The sequence below is a fragment of the Primulina huaijiensis genome, chromosome 18 (genome assembly GCF_012295235.1).
Source record: "Primulina huaijiensis isolate GDHJ02 chromosome 18, ASM1229523v2, whole genome shotgun sequence".
Classification (NCBI taxonomy): domain Eukaryota; kingdom Viridiplantae; phylum Streptophyta; class Magnoliopsida; order Lamiales; family Gesneriaceae; genus Primulina; species Primulina huaijiensis.
Genome location: NC_133323.1, coordinates 8,427,533 through 8,441,439, shown reverse-complemented (window position 1 = coordinate 8,441,439; position 13,907 = coordinate 8,427,533). Strand labels below are relative to the sequence as shown.

The following is a 13,907-nucleotide window of genomic DNA, read 5'->3' as shown; positions in this document are numbered from 1 at the left end:
TTGTTCAACTCCAACAAGCAGTTTGGTCATCTTCCACGATTGACAACTAGGCTCTTCACATTTTAATGGCTCTCATTGCTAGTGAGCTTCAATGAATTTGAGCTAAACAATATTTATATAACTAAGAAAAATCAAACAAAAACTGTTACACAATTTTTTTTTTATTAGTGTAATCGATTTGTATTGGTTTGGTTCAATTCATTTTATTTAAAACTTGAATCAAACCAATTATTCCGATTTAAATGATTTTAAAACCAATTCAAATTATAATTAATTGAANCGGAGCAATACCCTATTCCCAAACACTGCGTCAAATTGCTCGCGCGTCGCTCTCGTTTCTCCACAATCAGCCAACGCGCTCTCTCCAGAACCGCCGCTGAGGATGTCGGACGAGGAGCATCACTTCGAGTCCAAGGCCGACGCCGGCGCTTCCAAAACCTATCCGCAGCAGGCCGGAACTATTCGTAAGAACGGTTACATTGTCATCAAAGGCCGCCCTTGCAAGGTTTTCTTTTTATTTTTTAATACTATGCGTGATGCTTTATTTCTTTCTCGTATCAATCTCTGTTCTTGTTCGTTTGCTTGTTCATGTTCTGACTTGATCGAGATCTGGGTAAATTAGGGTACGGTTTTTGGAATTTAAAAAATTAGTTGGTGTGTTGAGGTTTTGAATTTTTTATTGCAAACCTAATTTTTTTTCAAGAATTTTTATTGATTGAATCTTGTTCGTGTATTCATGTACTTTTCTAAGATTGAATGCTTGTATATCTGTTATCAACTGTTTCCGCGCTTTCTTTTGTTTGATTTTGCTGCTGTTTCTGTGTTAAATTTGTTTTATTGTTTGAGTTTGCGAAATTGCTGGATATTCTGTGTGTAATTTACTGTATGATTGCATATTGTTGGAAAAAATATTTAGTGAATGATTCTTTCATTTGTATGAAAGCATTTATTATGTCCCTTTTCATTTAAACACATGGATTCGATGTTGATTTTAACAGGTTGTTGAAGTTTCGACTTCCAAAACCGGGAAGCACGGACATGCTAAATGTCACTTTGTTGCAATAGACATTTTCACCTCAAAGAAGCTTGAAGATATTGTCCCCTCTTCCCACAACTGTGATGTATGCATTGTCTTCTTCGTTGTCCTCCATTTTAACGTGCGTCAAATGTTCTTTTCATAATTGATTATGAGGAATGAGAATCACGGTAGTTTCATTGAATTACAGGTGCCACACGTCAATCGCACCGACTATCAGCTTATTGATATCTCTGAGGATGGATTTGTACGGTGTTGACTCATTTAAACTCAATGTTTTTCTAGACTTGGATCGTCAAATATTGCAGAGAACTCAAAGTTTTTGTTTTTTCAGCTTACATTACATGGTCTAAAGTTAAGTGATGTAATTATGCAGGTGAGTTTGCTGACTGAGAATGGCAGTACTAAAGATGACTTGCGGCTTCCGACCGATGATAATCTGCTTTCTCAGGTTAGACATTTCAACCTTTTCATCGGCTAATAATTGATGGTTTTAATCATTTATTAAATTTTAACTAACATCCTCCGATTTCTGATAAAATTCATGTACAGATCAAGGAAGGATTTGCTGAGGGGAAGGACCTGGTTGTGAGTGTTATGTCTGCAATGGGAGAGGAGCAGATCAATGCCCTCAAGGATATCGGACCCAAGTAGATCGTTTTTCTTGATGGAGGATGGAGTGATAGTTTTTAAGTTCGAATGAGATAAATATAATATTTATAGAAATAGTAAAAAGATGGGAGGACTATAGACTGTTTTGTTCGGGGCTTGGATACCGAATTGTTGATGGTTGAGTCCTCCACTTTTCTTTCATCTAAGTGTTTTTTTTCACTTTTGAATCTCATCTTGTTTATTATGGTCTGATTTGTCAACTTGTTATCTGTTATAAAAATATGGTGTTTTGTATTATTCATGAACTTTCCAGAATAATGTTTCGGTTTTAGCTTGTAATGGTTTTCTGGTGTTGAAACATGCTTAATACAACAAATGTTTCGCTCGATAAAGCATAGATTCGACCCACAAACCACGGCCATACCTGTATAAAATTCATGGGTTTCTAGAATCCCTGTGTTTTAAAAAATCACACGCATTTAATCTCTCTATTTTTAAAACGAAAGCACGTTTACACCATTTGTAAGAGATTTTATGTTTCTTTGTTTTTTAAAAAATTCCATGGAGTCCTGATTTAACTTGTCCGGGTGTCGTCTTTCGGTGCATGATTTCGATCTAATTAAATTTTTAATGTTTTAAATTATATTAATCATGGAAAGTCTGTAAGAATGAGGAAGTATGTCGATAAATTTGAGAATCTGGCAATGTAAAGAGAATTTAGGAATTTGAATTTATTCTCGGATTTAAAATAGTTTTTTTTTTAGTAATTTTTGTTGTTGAAAAGATCAAGTATTTTTGTTCGTTTACTGATTAATAATATGAAGAAATAGTAGCATAAATTTTATAGATGATGAGTGACGTTAATGGATTTCACATTTTATAACATTAATAATACAAAGATACATCATAATTCTACTGAGCTTCACTACCAGATTAATGAAGTGTGAAAAAGATTTTAACTTCAAGGTCCAAATTATCACCTTTCTTCAATCAGCAAAGTAGCTGGTTCTATCTAGCATACCGGATGACGGTTCCAAGCCAGTCATCGGGTATATTTTCTCTCAGTACTCCTTGTAGAGCTCTCAAGGAGTGATCGGTAGCAGCCTGCATCCGTGTAACGATTAGCAGACCAGCATTCACTGTGTTAAAATATATCTCAGAATCTAACCTCACCTTAACAATATAGACATCAATTCCCAACATAGCAATCATCGCGGCTTCAGATATTTTGGTGACCATTCCACCAGTGGTGTCATGATCTGCTACGGTTATCTCCACTGTTCCGTTTAGTTGCAGAGAATAAGAACTCGACAAAATTTAATACAACATAGTATCAACATATGGAACACAGTTAGGTCTCAGATGTGCATGAAGGAATAAATTTGGGAACCTCACACCTCTCATAAATTTTGGAACTTTACTCGGTTAAAAAAAAGAACTCTCATAAGTCTCAGACAATAAGAGAAGCCCGAGGGTTTAAGGGGGTGGGTGTAATGGTTTTTTTACCAACCTTGCCTGCTCGTGTCTTCTGACTTAGGTTTTACTACAGACCAGCTCCCATCTTCACGCACAGCTGCGAAACAAACCCATCATCAAAAATATATTTTGTCCATGATCACTTGCTATTCAGAGCTGTCAGGACTCACCAATTTCCCTAAGCAACACAGCCTCCGGATCTGTTGGGGGGCGATCATATACACCAAAAACATCTGTCTATGGCAAGCATGGTATAGGACTTGCACATTTCCATGTAAGCAAAACAAAATAAAACATCGAAGGCTTGAATACTCACAAAACATAATTGATTTAGAATCAGTGTACAAGTATAGCACAGCCAATCTCCAAATATAAGAAAGCTAAGCTTCAGCCTGTAAGTAAAAGTTCTACCTGATTAATTATTTTCTTTCAAAATATCATTTATTCAATCACTTCATATATTTCTACGATATGGCCTAAAGAGAACCCTGAGAAAATCAACTAGTAACGGATACGAGAAAAACAACATAGTCAGGTTGTAGTTGTCCTGCCAGATGACGAATGATCACATCTCCACTAAGTATAGTGCAACCCTGAAAAGGATTTGATTTGAATCAGGATATGCCAAATCGTAGAAAAGGACAATTTTAGACAGAGAAATATCAAACCAGTGAGCTATCCAGTACGGCATCTCCGTGCAGAACCTGCAATTTGAAGGAAAAATATCACTTACGGATTTTATCCAACAAAAAATTTGTTAAGATTGAAACCGAACCTAACTAATTCCAAAAGGTAACTCAACGGCAAGGATTGTCCAAGTCTATATATGCAACTTCCAGATATTTTATCCGACCGAAGTGGATAATTAACACACCTCTCACGCCCAAAAATGAACATTTAGAGCGTGAAGTTTAAAAGTAGTCCAACTATAGGCAGTCCAACACATAAAAGTGGAATCTGAGCTCACATATAAACTTCACGCACCAGATGTTCATTCCTAGGCATGAAGAGGTGTGTTAGTTGTCTCACATCAGTTGGATAAAATCTCTGGGAGTTGCATGGACTTAGACAATCATCTCTCATTGAGCTAGCTTTTGGGGTTGAGTTAGTTCCAAGTCTCAATCTTAAAAAAACCAATAGCAGATGTGCAAAAATAATTTCTTAAGCCATAATGTGATGAGCCATGAAATAATGCTATACCGAACACAAAAAACAAAAATATTGTTATTCCTGCTGTCCATTCAAGATTCTCCAAAATGAAGTGAGTGACAAAAGGAAGAAAGAGAAAAACATGGACCGCACCAGAATGAGCTTATGCAGATTTGAAGTATCATGACTATTATCATCCCCTTAGGCAGCAATATATTATTTAGTCTTATCACCAAAGCAAAACAAGATTTCATGGGCACAACACGGGAATAAAAATATAAATGGAAAATATAGAGTTGATGCAGTTTGAACTTTGAAGCATGCCATCAAGTGGTATGCATCAAATTCGAAACTTTTCATTATTTCACCCACATATTGTTCGGGTGATTCAGATATTCAAACTTACAGGTACAAATCCAGCATCAATAGCTCCATCCACTGTGGATGTATCAGCAACAGCTAACTGTGAAAGCATAGGGTGAATTCTCTCAGATTTAATATCCACCTAAAAGTAACATATAACTGCACGAAAGTGATAAAATGGAAACTTTGGATGACTACTAACATTTCTTTCACAAGTTGACCAGCCACATGAAAATGGAGACATTCCAATAGAAGGAATACCCTCTGTAAGAAGACATGATAATTATGTCAAACAAAAAATAAAGACTCAAATGACTTCAAATAAGTTGGCTGGAAAAGAAGGAATTAGTCTCCCAAGTCCCAAGATTATTTGTAGAGGGGTCAAACGATTGTATAATGATTATAAAATTGATGTAGAGCGAAACTTATAATCTATACTAACTGAACCATTCTGACAGTAACCATAAAATAGATAATTTTAGGCAATAGAATGAAACGTATTTAAAGGAATAAATGTTGGCAAACTTGATATCAGCTGATTTAATGATGAAATTATTTATTTCTGAACCGGTTTAACAATTTATGCATTTGAGCAGTTATGAAATAGTGAATATTCTTGGGATGCTTTTGAATTTAATCAAGGATGACAAATCATGCCATTTCAGGTATTTGGACGATTTTGATAAGCAAGAATTTCATATTTGCTTCCTATCAATTTACATTATTACAGTAATATAACGAATTTTAAATGCACCAAAAATCAATATCATTTGAAATCTATGTGTCAAACCCTTCCATAATCAAATCACTCAACGGAAATTAAAACCCAACATAACCTTGATGAAAAGACCACTATCAAGAATGAACAATAATTGCTAGAGAACGACATAGCGGAGAGCAATAAATATGTGTATTTACAGCAATGAAGTTCCAGTGCATGCCAAGCTTTGTTTATCAGCCAACAAAATTGATAGAGCCAAACCAGGAAACGAATTCAAGAAAAACCAATAACAGAAGGTGAAAACAGGTGTATGCCTGAACGTTTAACCACAAATAAGAGAGTGAAAATGACAAATCTATTTAACTTCCCCATTCATAGGCAATAACAGATGAAAAGTAGCTGCATCGGGTACAGGGCCTAAGAAAATGCTCACGAACAAAATAACTGGATAAATATATGAATCATGAAGTGACCAGCCACGTACCTTTTGCAAGGGCTCGAACAATTTCAAGATTGAGGGAAGTAACCTAAGTTATTCAAAACAGACCAAAGTAACCATAAATAGACAACCAGAAATCACGCCATATAAAACCACATACAATTTCCAAAAAAAAAGTGGATCCTATATATGCATGGGCAAATCTTGGTCATCCATCATATCATGGGGACAATGCCCACATGGGTAGGATGAAATAAACCCAATGTTTGGCATACAGACAGTAATATAGTTGCCAAACGAACATATACAGCCATATTATTAAATTTTGATTATTCATTTTTTGAGAAAGTAGAGGCTGAACTCCCAAGTACAAAAATGCCTTCCAAAAACAAAGTTAAATAGCTATAAAAGTGAACAAAATTGCAATCTTATGATAAATAAAGAAAGAATATTCATGACTACAAAGGCATAGAGTTCTTTGAAATTACTGTTAGAGCCATTTCTATAATTTCTTGAACCTCTCTAGTCTCTCCCAAACGAAACCATCTATTCAAAACAACAAAATGCCTCTGGATCTGGCATACCACTTATTCAGAATATAATTACGGTTGCCATGTCCTATTATCGGTGGGGGGCTAATTCTACAGAGCTGAGGGGAAAAATGAGATATAAAACTAAAGGGCCATGTTTGGACCTGGCATCCAAATCCATTGTAAATCACATTTTGATTATTATATTTTAGAGACTATTGGAAACAAAACCAACGGGGATATGGCACAAGCAAAACAAAGTCAGACGATTCAAGTTTAAAGTCTTACTGATATACGTGTAGCTACAAAGCCAGACTTGACAATAGGTCTGCTCAATCCACCCTTATGAACACCTGATTTACTTGCTTGAAAGTGACCAAAAGAACCTGTAGCTAATATGTGAGGCGGTGTACGAAAATTTCTATGACACTACCGGTTAAAGTCCAGCTGTGCAACAAAGAATAACTAAATATATCCTTTAATATACTCTCCCACTTAGTGAAAAGGGTAACTGCCTCGACATGGAAAGAACCTTGGGAAACTTTAAAAGCAACAAAGCAAGGAAGCATGATATTTGATCTCAAAATGAATTTCTTTAGCGCCCCAAATTCATTAACAAATTGCAGAAGCAAATATAATAGCTAGTTCCAGCAATTTACTAGAATATTAATGTAAGAATCCAAAGAACTCATTCTTAAGATATTTTTCGAGCTCTCTTGTGCCCCTCAAATAATTTTTCACAAGTTATAGGAGTGTTCGACTTTTTTTATGCACTGATAATAACAAAAGAAATCCAAATGAATGATAAATTCTATCAGAGACAAAATCCAAAGGTGACTGATTAGTGGAAACAGCAAATCAAAATAAATGTCCACCTGCACCATGAACTACAACAAATTTCTTGGAGTCCACCACCAATTGATCATCAAAGTCATCAGCAACATTTGGGATATCGGAGGATCCAGGCCTCCTGCTCCAATCCATTCCATGGAAAGGTCCAAAAATCATTGCCTGCCGAAGCTGTGATGAAACTATTTTCAAATTCTCTCCATGTATCGTTTCCAATTCATTTTTGCAGGTAATTGCGGCACCCCCTGAAGAACACAAATACACCAAGAAAAATACCAAGATTAACTTGATCNGAAATTTGAACAGGAGAGAAGAGGTGGAGTAACAATTACAAGTGATAAAAATTACCGTGGAAGAAAAGTTAGAATAAAACTTTCATGTTCTGGAAATGATGTTAAATAAGTCAGTTTTTTGTCGTAAGTACAGAAAAATATTTTGTAAGTCAGAGAGCTGAAAAAAATTACTTTTTTTTCATGAATTTTAACGAAAATTTTGCAGCAATTTACCCTTAGAAGATTCATAATAATATCTACCTTTAACCTCTAGAATGTTTTTTTTAAAAAAAATTATTTTTCTACATGCGGTAGTGTGATTTTTGTAGGAAAAAAAAAGCAATAGAAAATCGAAATTAAAAGTAAAATATGATGGGATTCTAGCACAAGTGTCCTTTTAATAAAAATTTATAACATATAATTGTTTGCGCAAAAAATTTGGAGTAAGTCTCTTGCGAGACAGTCTCACGAATCTTTATCTGTGAGACAGGTCAACCCTACCGATATTCACAATAAAAAGTAATATTATTAGCATAAAAAGTAATACTTTTTTATGGATGACCCACATAAGAGATCTGTCTCACAAAATACGACCCGTGAGACCGTCTCACACAAGTTTTTGTCAAAAATTTGTGGACATGTCAATATTTAATATTAAAACCGACAAAATGAGTTTCGAATTAATAGTTGGTTATAATCTTCTTAGTAAAGTGTCAAAAACGAAGAACCAGAATGGGAAAAAAATCATACTTGACAATAATATACATTATGTCAATATGAACTGCATCATACATTTTTACAAACAAAAACGTGGATTGAAAGCTTGAATAAAATGCTAAAACTAAGGAAAGCCAAACTATTAACTTTGAACTATGCCAACAAATGTTTCAGAAAGCGACGAAATTCGCTGGGAATTTTTCTGGAGTTTCGTCGATGAGGAGTTGCAGATCCATCTTATGTTGTTCTTCTGCTTGTGTTGTTTGATTTTTCAGGGATAGTTATCTTCCTTGCGTTAATTCCCATATCTGAAAATGAGCTTACAACCTGGGAAAAATCAAAATGTTTCATGTTACAAAATGTAATGGGCCAAACTCTGTCATGATCTTTTTTGTTAATCATGTGGGGTTTTATATTAACTTTCATTGAACCAAAAAAAATTATGTTATGGGCCAACAATTGCAATTATTTGAAAATGTGTTCCGAGCATTAAATAGTGAAAGTTAAATACCTGGATGAAGATTGTGCCTTGGCCAAAGTCACCTTGGATTTTGCCAATAATTTGAACGAGTAGTCGGGCCATAAGTTGGTCCACGACTTGGGTTATGGAAAGTTGGACAGTGGGTTTAGTGGGTTTAATTCTTATGGAGAGCCATCAAGAGAAAGTGAATCGATCATCAGCAATACAATCGTCACAACTTAACCAAAATTCCAAATTAATCAAGTATTCAATTAAAAAATACTTTCCAAATTCGTTAGTTTATATTTCGTCTACGTTCTAGTAGTTTGTAACTTCAATCCTTTAAGATTTCATTTTACTTTCCTTTTATATTGTAAAAGTTTTGATTATTATTTGAAGTGGCTTAATAAATGTTGATGTCATAAACGAGAGATATCTGATATTCCTATTGTCCATGATTTTTCATATATGTTTTCGGTAGAGATTCCTGAATTTCCGCTAGAACAAAAAGTTGAGCTCAGTATCGAACTCATTCTAGGAACTGAACCCATCTCTTGTGCACCGTATAGTTTAACTCATGCATAGTTGAAAGAATAATTTGAAGTGTTTCTTTTTCTGTTTGTCAAAAAGAAAGATAGCACCATGCATATGTCTATTGATTACANTGTTGGGGAATTACACCCCCGAAACGATGCCGACCACGATGATAATAGTACCCAAAAACTTGCGGAATAAAATAACCAACAAGAACACAAAGATTTACGTGGTTCACCCAATATAGGCTACGTCCACGGAGCACTGCAACTTTTATAACCGGAAGAAATATTACAACAAGTGTATACACCAATACACTCAATATTTCTCACACTCCCAACCCGAGTATACCGAGAAAATAATTTCTCTAACTCACACAAAGAGAATTCCCGCACTCAAGAAAAAAATACACTCTTTTTTTCTATGCACTCTCTTTTTATCAAAGCTGAAAAGCTTTTGATTTTGGGATACAATAACTGAAGGAATTGAGCTCTATTTATAACTAATTCCTTCCAGCTATTTCTGCAAACTTTCCGATGTGGGATACAAATTTTCTTAATTTTTTATTCAACGGGCCCCACCTCACCTAACACCAAGCCGCACCAGCCCCTGGCCCGACCCCTACCCATCTCCCTAGGACCCTGATGGACCTTCTAGCCTAGCCCCTACCAAGCAGCAGCCCCCCCTGAAGCAGCAGCCGTGCGTGAATATGGGAGGAGTCCCACTTCCGGTGGACTCCTTCCACAAGCCTAGAACTCGAACCCTAGCCATCCTAGGACCCTTCCTACCCCTAGATCGAGACCACCACTGCCCCTGGACGAGCCCCCAAGCCCCATGCATAGTGATCGAGTCTCATGAATTTTGCACAAATCCTACAAAACTCACGGTTCTTACCTTGCTTGTGTTATACCGTTTCATAGCAAATAGTAACGAATATAGTATGCCGATCGAATTTCAAAAACATATTTATCATGTTTTGGTCAAGTTTTATTCATATTTTATCATGTATTTGCAGCGTGTCCGTTGGATTCAAAACGTTTTTCAAATAAACGTAAAATCGTCGCGTTTTTGAAAATATATGCTCTACCTTAAAAATAATTCAACCATCATATTTTTTCATGCATAAACAATTACAACACACATATTATGATTCTTATGATGTTTAAAAGAGTTTAGGAACGTGCTTTTGCGTTTATAGCACTCGAATTTTCAATCGTCGGCGAGGAAGGACGAACGGGCGACGAATAAAACAAGCTTTTCTTCCTCCTATTTTTCGAAAATATTGAAGTGTGCAAGGTGTGATTTTCGCCTGCTAGGTTATAAATTTGTGGTGTTTTGAAAGCTTTGGCAACTTATTTATAAATAATTAACATGTTAATGGGCTTTGCTTTTGGGCTAGCAAGCTTAAAGATAATTGGGCCTTCTTTAAATAATTAAATTGAGCCAAATAACACTTAATTAATTAAATAATAAAAGTTACAAAATTAGTTTCCATAAAATAATATTTTGATATTTTAAAACTCTTTGTTTTGCCCGAAACCGGCTTCCCGGGAAAAATCGAACTCGACTCGTAAAATAATTCGAACTTCAACATTTTTAGGAAAATTAAATCATTTTTAAATCATATTAGGAAGTATTTCCATTAATTAAATAAAAATACATATATTCTTGTCTTGGTCATTCCCGGTCTCCTTTTCCCTGCCTATTATCGAATATTCGGGTAAATTCCTTAATTTCATATAATCGTATCATATTATCATTTAATCATACAATCATACATCTAATCATATAATAAATATCATGCTAGCATTTAAAATTAATTAAATAAAACAATTAAGTAATTAAAATAATTTGCATGCATGCGGTTTACGTAGGTTGGTTTTTCGGACGTTACAATTAAAACTACATAGGTCAACTTGTCGATTAAATTATAGTGTTGTAACTTTTTGTTTCAAATAACACTCAAGCCCAATTTTGAGAAAGTGTCGTTGTCTGAAATTTTCATAACAAATTACATCGAGCTCATAATATTGTAGCTATCACCTCAAATAATGTATTTGATGTTCAGTGAAGTCATCAGGATAATACTTCTCGGCGGGAGTATTTGAAATTATCTTTTTGGTCCAACGCAGAGCTAAACTTTAAAAATTCTGATATCTCATATCATTAAATGTAGAGTAAAAATCTTCCAAACAATGAAACCAACTAATAAAGAGAAATCAAATTCAAGAAAACATACTCATAATGAAGTAATACCAACATTTACTATTCTAATAAGCTCAAGAAAATATGTACTTCAGGAGATGTATAGTCAAGTTTAACATCTAATCCACCAGCACGACTCTGATCCTCAATTCTGACTGTAACCCGCGCCCACTTTCTGTCGTACGTGATCCCTATGGAGGTGGTTCTGACTTTTGAGAAACATCAATTGTAAGAGTTGTTTAACATAAAAGTACAAAAATAAATAAATTTGTGTGTATCAGATTTTGGTGTTGTGTCTCGGTGTTGTCAGCACCGTTTACAATATGCAGCGGAATGTATTATTTATCACACACATAAACTTTGATAACCAGAATAAGACAGATTAAATTATGAACAAGTATAAATATTTGTACAATGTCTCAGGGCAAAATAATCACTAGAAAACTTTTAAATCGTTTATAAAACTCAATACTAACGACATGCATAAAAAGTGTATTATTTGACAACCCCAAGGAAATAAATTGCATCTAAAATAAACCAAATAAAATCACATATTCAAATATTGTGTCGCTTAAAACATAAACAGCCAAGAACTCTTCAACCAACACTCCACATGAGTATTATTTTTCAAATGTCTTCAACACAGATCAGCAACACAGCAAAGCAATATATTGATCACAAAAAACCTTCTGATAATAAATATTCAGCACTCAGCTATTTTATTTCTCCGTCAAAAACCACACCACGCGGCTGCCCTAGCTCTCTTCTTATATTCCCTTTATTTGACTTAGAATTCATTCCATAAAATAGTTCTACAATATATAGAAACAAAAGTTTCATTAGAAATAAAACTCTTTTAATCAAAGATAAAATATTTAGGGATGAATACCAAATTAGAACAAATTTTGTTAGTCAGAAAATGCAAAACTCTATATAATATTTTCATATTTATAAAATAAAAAAATTAAATAAGAAATAAAATATTATTTTCATCAACATTTTACATATACATTTTTTCTTTTTTAGTAAAAAAAATTAAGATAATAAAAATATAATATTTTCTTACCGGAAAATATTATCTAATTTTCTTCCACTCCTTAAGGGTTGAGACGTGAATATTTAATCTTGTATTCGTACACTTTCATATTTCCATTTCTAGAAGAACATTCTTAGTTGATTTTTTCATGACATCGAGCACCTCCCGCGGGAGCCTCCCTCAATTATTATTTTTTGTGAAAAATAATGGGCTATAAATAATTATATTATTTTCATTTCCTTCTCTAAAACTTTTTCTTGTCCCCATAAAATTTTTAATATATTTTTTTCGCCCTCCCAACTTTGTTTTTCTGGTTTCGTCCTAATCTCATGTTCAATATGTGATAAAATTAAGGATGAATCAGAATGCATTTGCATGATTATGTTATTCCTTAACTCATGTTGGAAGGGCTTGTAGAGTCAAGATACATCCAGATCGAAGAAAAGGTCACAACGTAGAATGCATTTGCATGATTGTGTAATTCCTTAACTCATGTTGGAAGGACTTGTAGAGTCAAGATACATCTGGATAGAAGAAAAAGTCGCAACGTTCTTGTCTACATTGACGCATCATATATATAAGAAAAACTAAGTAACTGGGCATGATTTTATACCTAGTGGTCAAACAATCATCACTAACTTCAATGAAATTCTACTATCAGTTTTGATATTACATCATCTACTGCTTGTTGAGGACAATTGTACTGAAGAATCTCGGAAATGCATGGCTTAAGGTAATTTACGAACTCCTTACAATATTGTGTACAAATATAATTTTTATCATGCAAAGAGCTGTATCTGTGTTGAATGAGACCTGAAACGAAAAATGAAAAATGGGCCCTCTTGTTGCAATAATAAATATAAAATTCAATTTCAAATAACAAATATAATAATAAATACATAAATATATCAAAACCAATATATTACATCAATAACAACTCAATAAATATTTAAAATAACTACATAAATACTACTCGTCTAGTTTTTTAGAGACGAAAATATTTATCAAATCTGTGTAATCCAATTGTCAGACCATTTCTTTCTCAATCGACAACATAGTTAGCCCATTTAATCTATCTTACGACATTGTTGATCGGAGATAATTATCGTAGAAACTACACTTTTAGTCTCTATAATTGTAGAAACTACAAAAGTCGCACATAAAATTTATATAAATCTCATAATTCAATTATAACTAATTAAAAAAATTTAAATCATACGATGTGTGCTTTTGTTATATATTTAATTAACATGATCTCTAAGCACATTATAGTGCCCATATCACAAGTATATTTCATTTTCAGTCAAGATGTTTTAATAGAATAATCTACAAATATAAATATAAATGTGTATTTATAAAGAAGATTTGAAATAGAAATAAAGCATAATTAATAAAGAAAATTAATTACATTCAGGCTTAAAAGAAGCAGGGGACCGTAAACTTTATTTCTTGAATGAGAACAAAAATCAGGGTTGAGATTTGGGATGAGTTAGAGAACAAATAACACA

At 33.9% G+C, this 13,907-nt stretch overlaps 2 protein-coding genes across 2 annotated transcripts; one reads left to right on the top strand and one right to left on the bottom strand.

Annotated features, from left to right (window-relative positions):
* Positions 1–286: 286 nt before the first annotated feature.
* LOC140963781 (eukaryotic translation initiation factor 5A-4) lies at positions 287–1,945 on the top strand. The gene is made up of 5 exons (XM_073423176.1): positions 287–505; positions 999–1,121; positions 1,227–1,283; positions 1,413–1,487; positions 1,589–1,945. Exons 1-5 carry the CDS (start codon positions 383–385, stop codon positions 1,688–1,690), a joined length of 480 nt encoding a protein of 159 aa, XP_073279277.1. The 5' UTR covers positions 287–382; the 3' UTR covers positions 1,691–1,945.
* A 522-nt stretch (positions 1,946–2,467) lies between these two features.
* LOC140965021 (isopentenyl phosphate kinase) lies at positions 2,468–7,459 on the bottom strand. Its single transcript, XM_073425053.1, has 11 exons — positions 7,202–7,459; positions 6,615–6,712; positions 5,842–5,884; positions 4,839–4,900; positions 4,680–4,736; positions 3,793–3,828; positions 3,640–3,717; positions 3,295–3,361; positions 3,159–3,221; positions 2,822–2,925; positions 2,468–2,752 (listed from the first exon to the last, which is right to left on the bottom strand). Exons 1-11 carry the CDS (start codon positions 7,332–7,334, stop codon positions 2,657–2,659), a joined length of 837 nt encoding a protein of 278 aa, XP_073281154.1. The 5' UTR covers positions 7,335–7,459; the 3' UTR covers positions 2,468–2,656.
* Positions 7,460–13,907: the final 6,448 nt, after the last annotated feature.

Coding starts and splice junctions, on each gene's coding strand:
- LOC140963781 (XM_073423176.1), top strand. CDS start 383: ATGTCGGACGAGGAGCATCACTTCGAGTCCAAGGCCGACGCCGGCGCT. Junction 506..998: donor TCAAAGGCCGCCCTTGCAAG/GTTTTCTTTTTA, acceptor TGATTTTAACAG/GTTGTTGAAGTTTCGACTTC. Junction 1,122..1,226: donor CCTCTTCCCACAACTGTGAT/GTATGCATTGTC, acceptor ATTGAATTACAG/GTGCCACACGTCAATCGCAC.
- LOC140965021 (XM_073425053.1), bottom strand. CDS start 7,334: ATGATTTTTGGACCTTTCCATGGAATGGATTGGAGCAGGAGGCCTGGA. Junction 3,718..3,792: donor CCGTACTGGATAGCTCACTG/GTTTGATATTTC, acceptor AATCCTTTTCAG/GGTTGCACTATACTTAGTGG. Junction 2,753..2,821: donor TTGATGTCTATATTGTTAAG/GTGAGGTTAGAT, acceptor ACACGGATGCAG/GCTGCTACCGATCACTCCTT.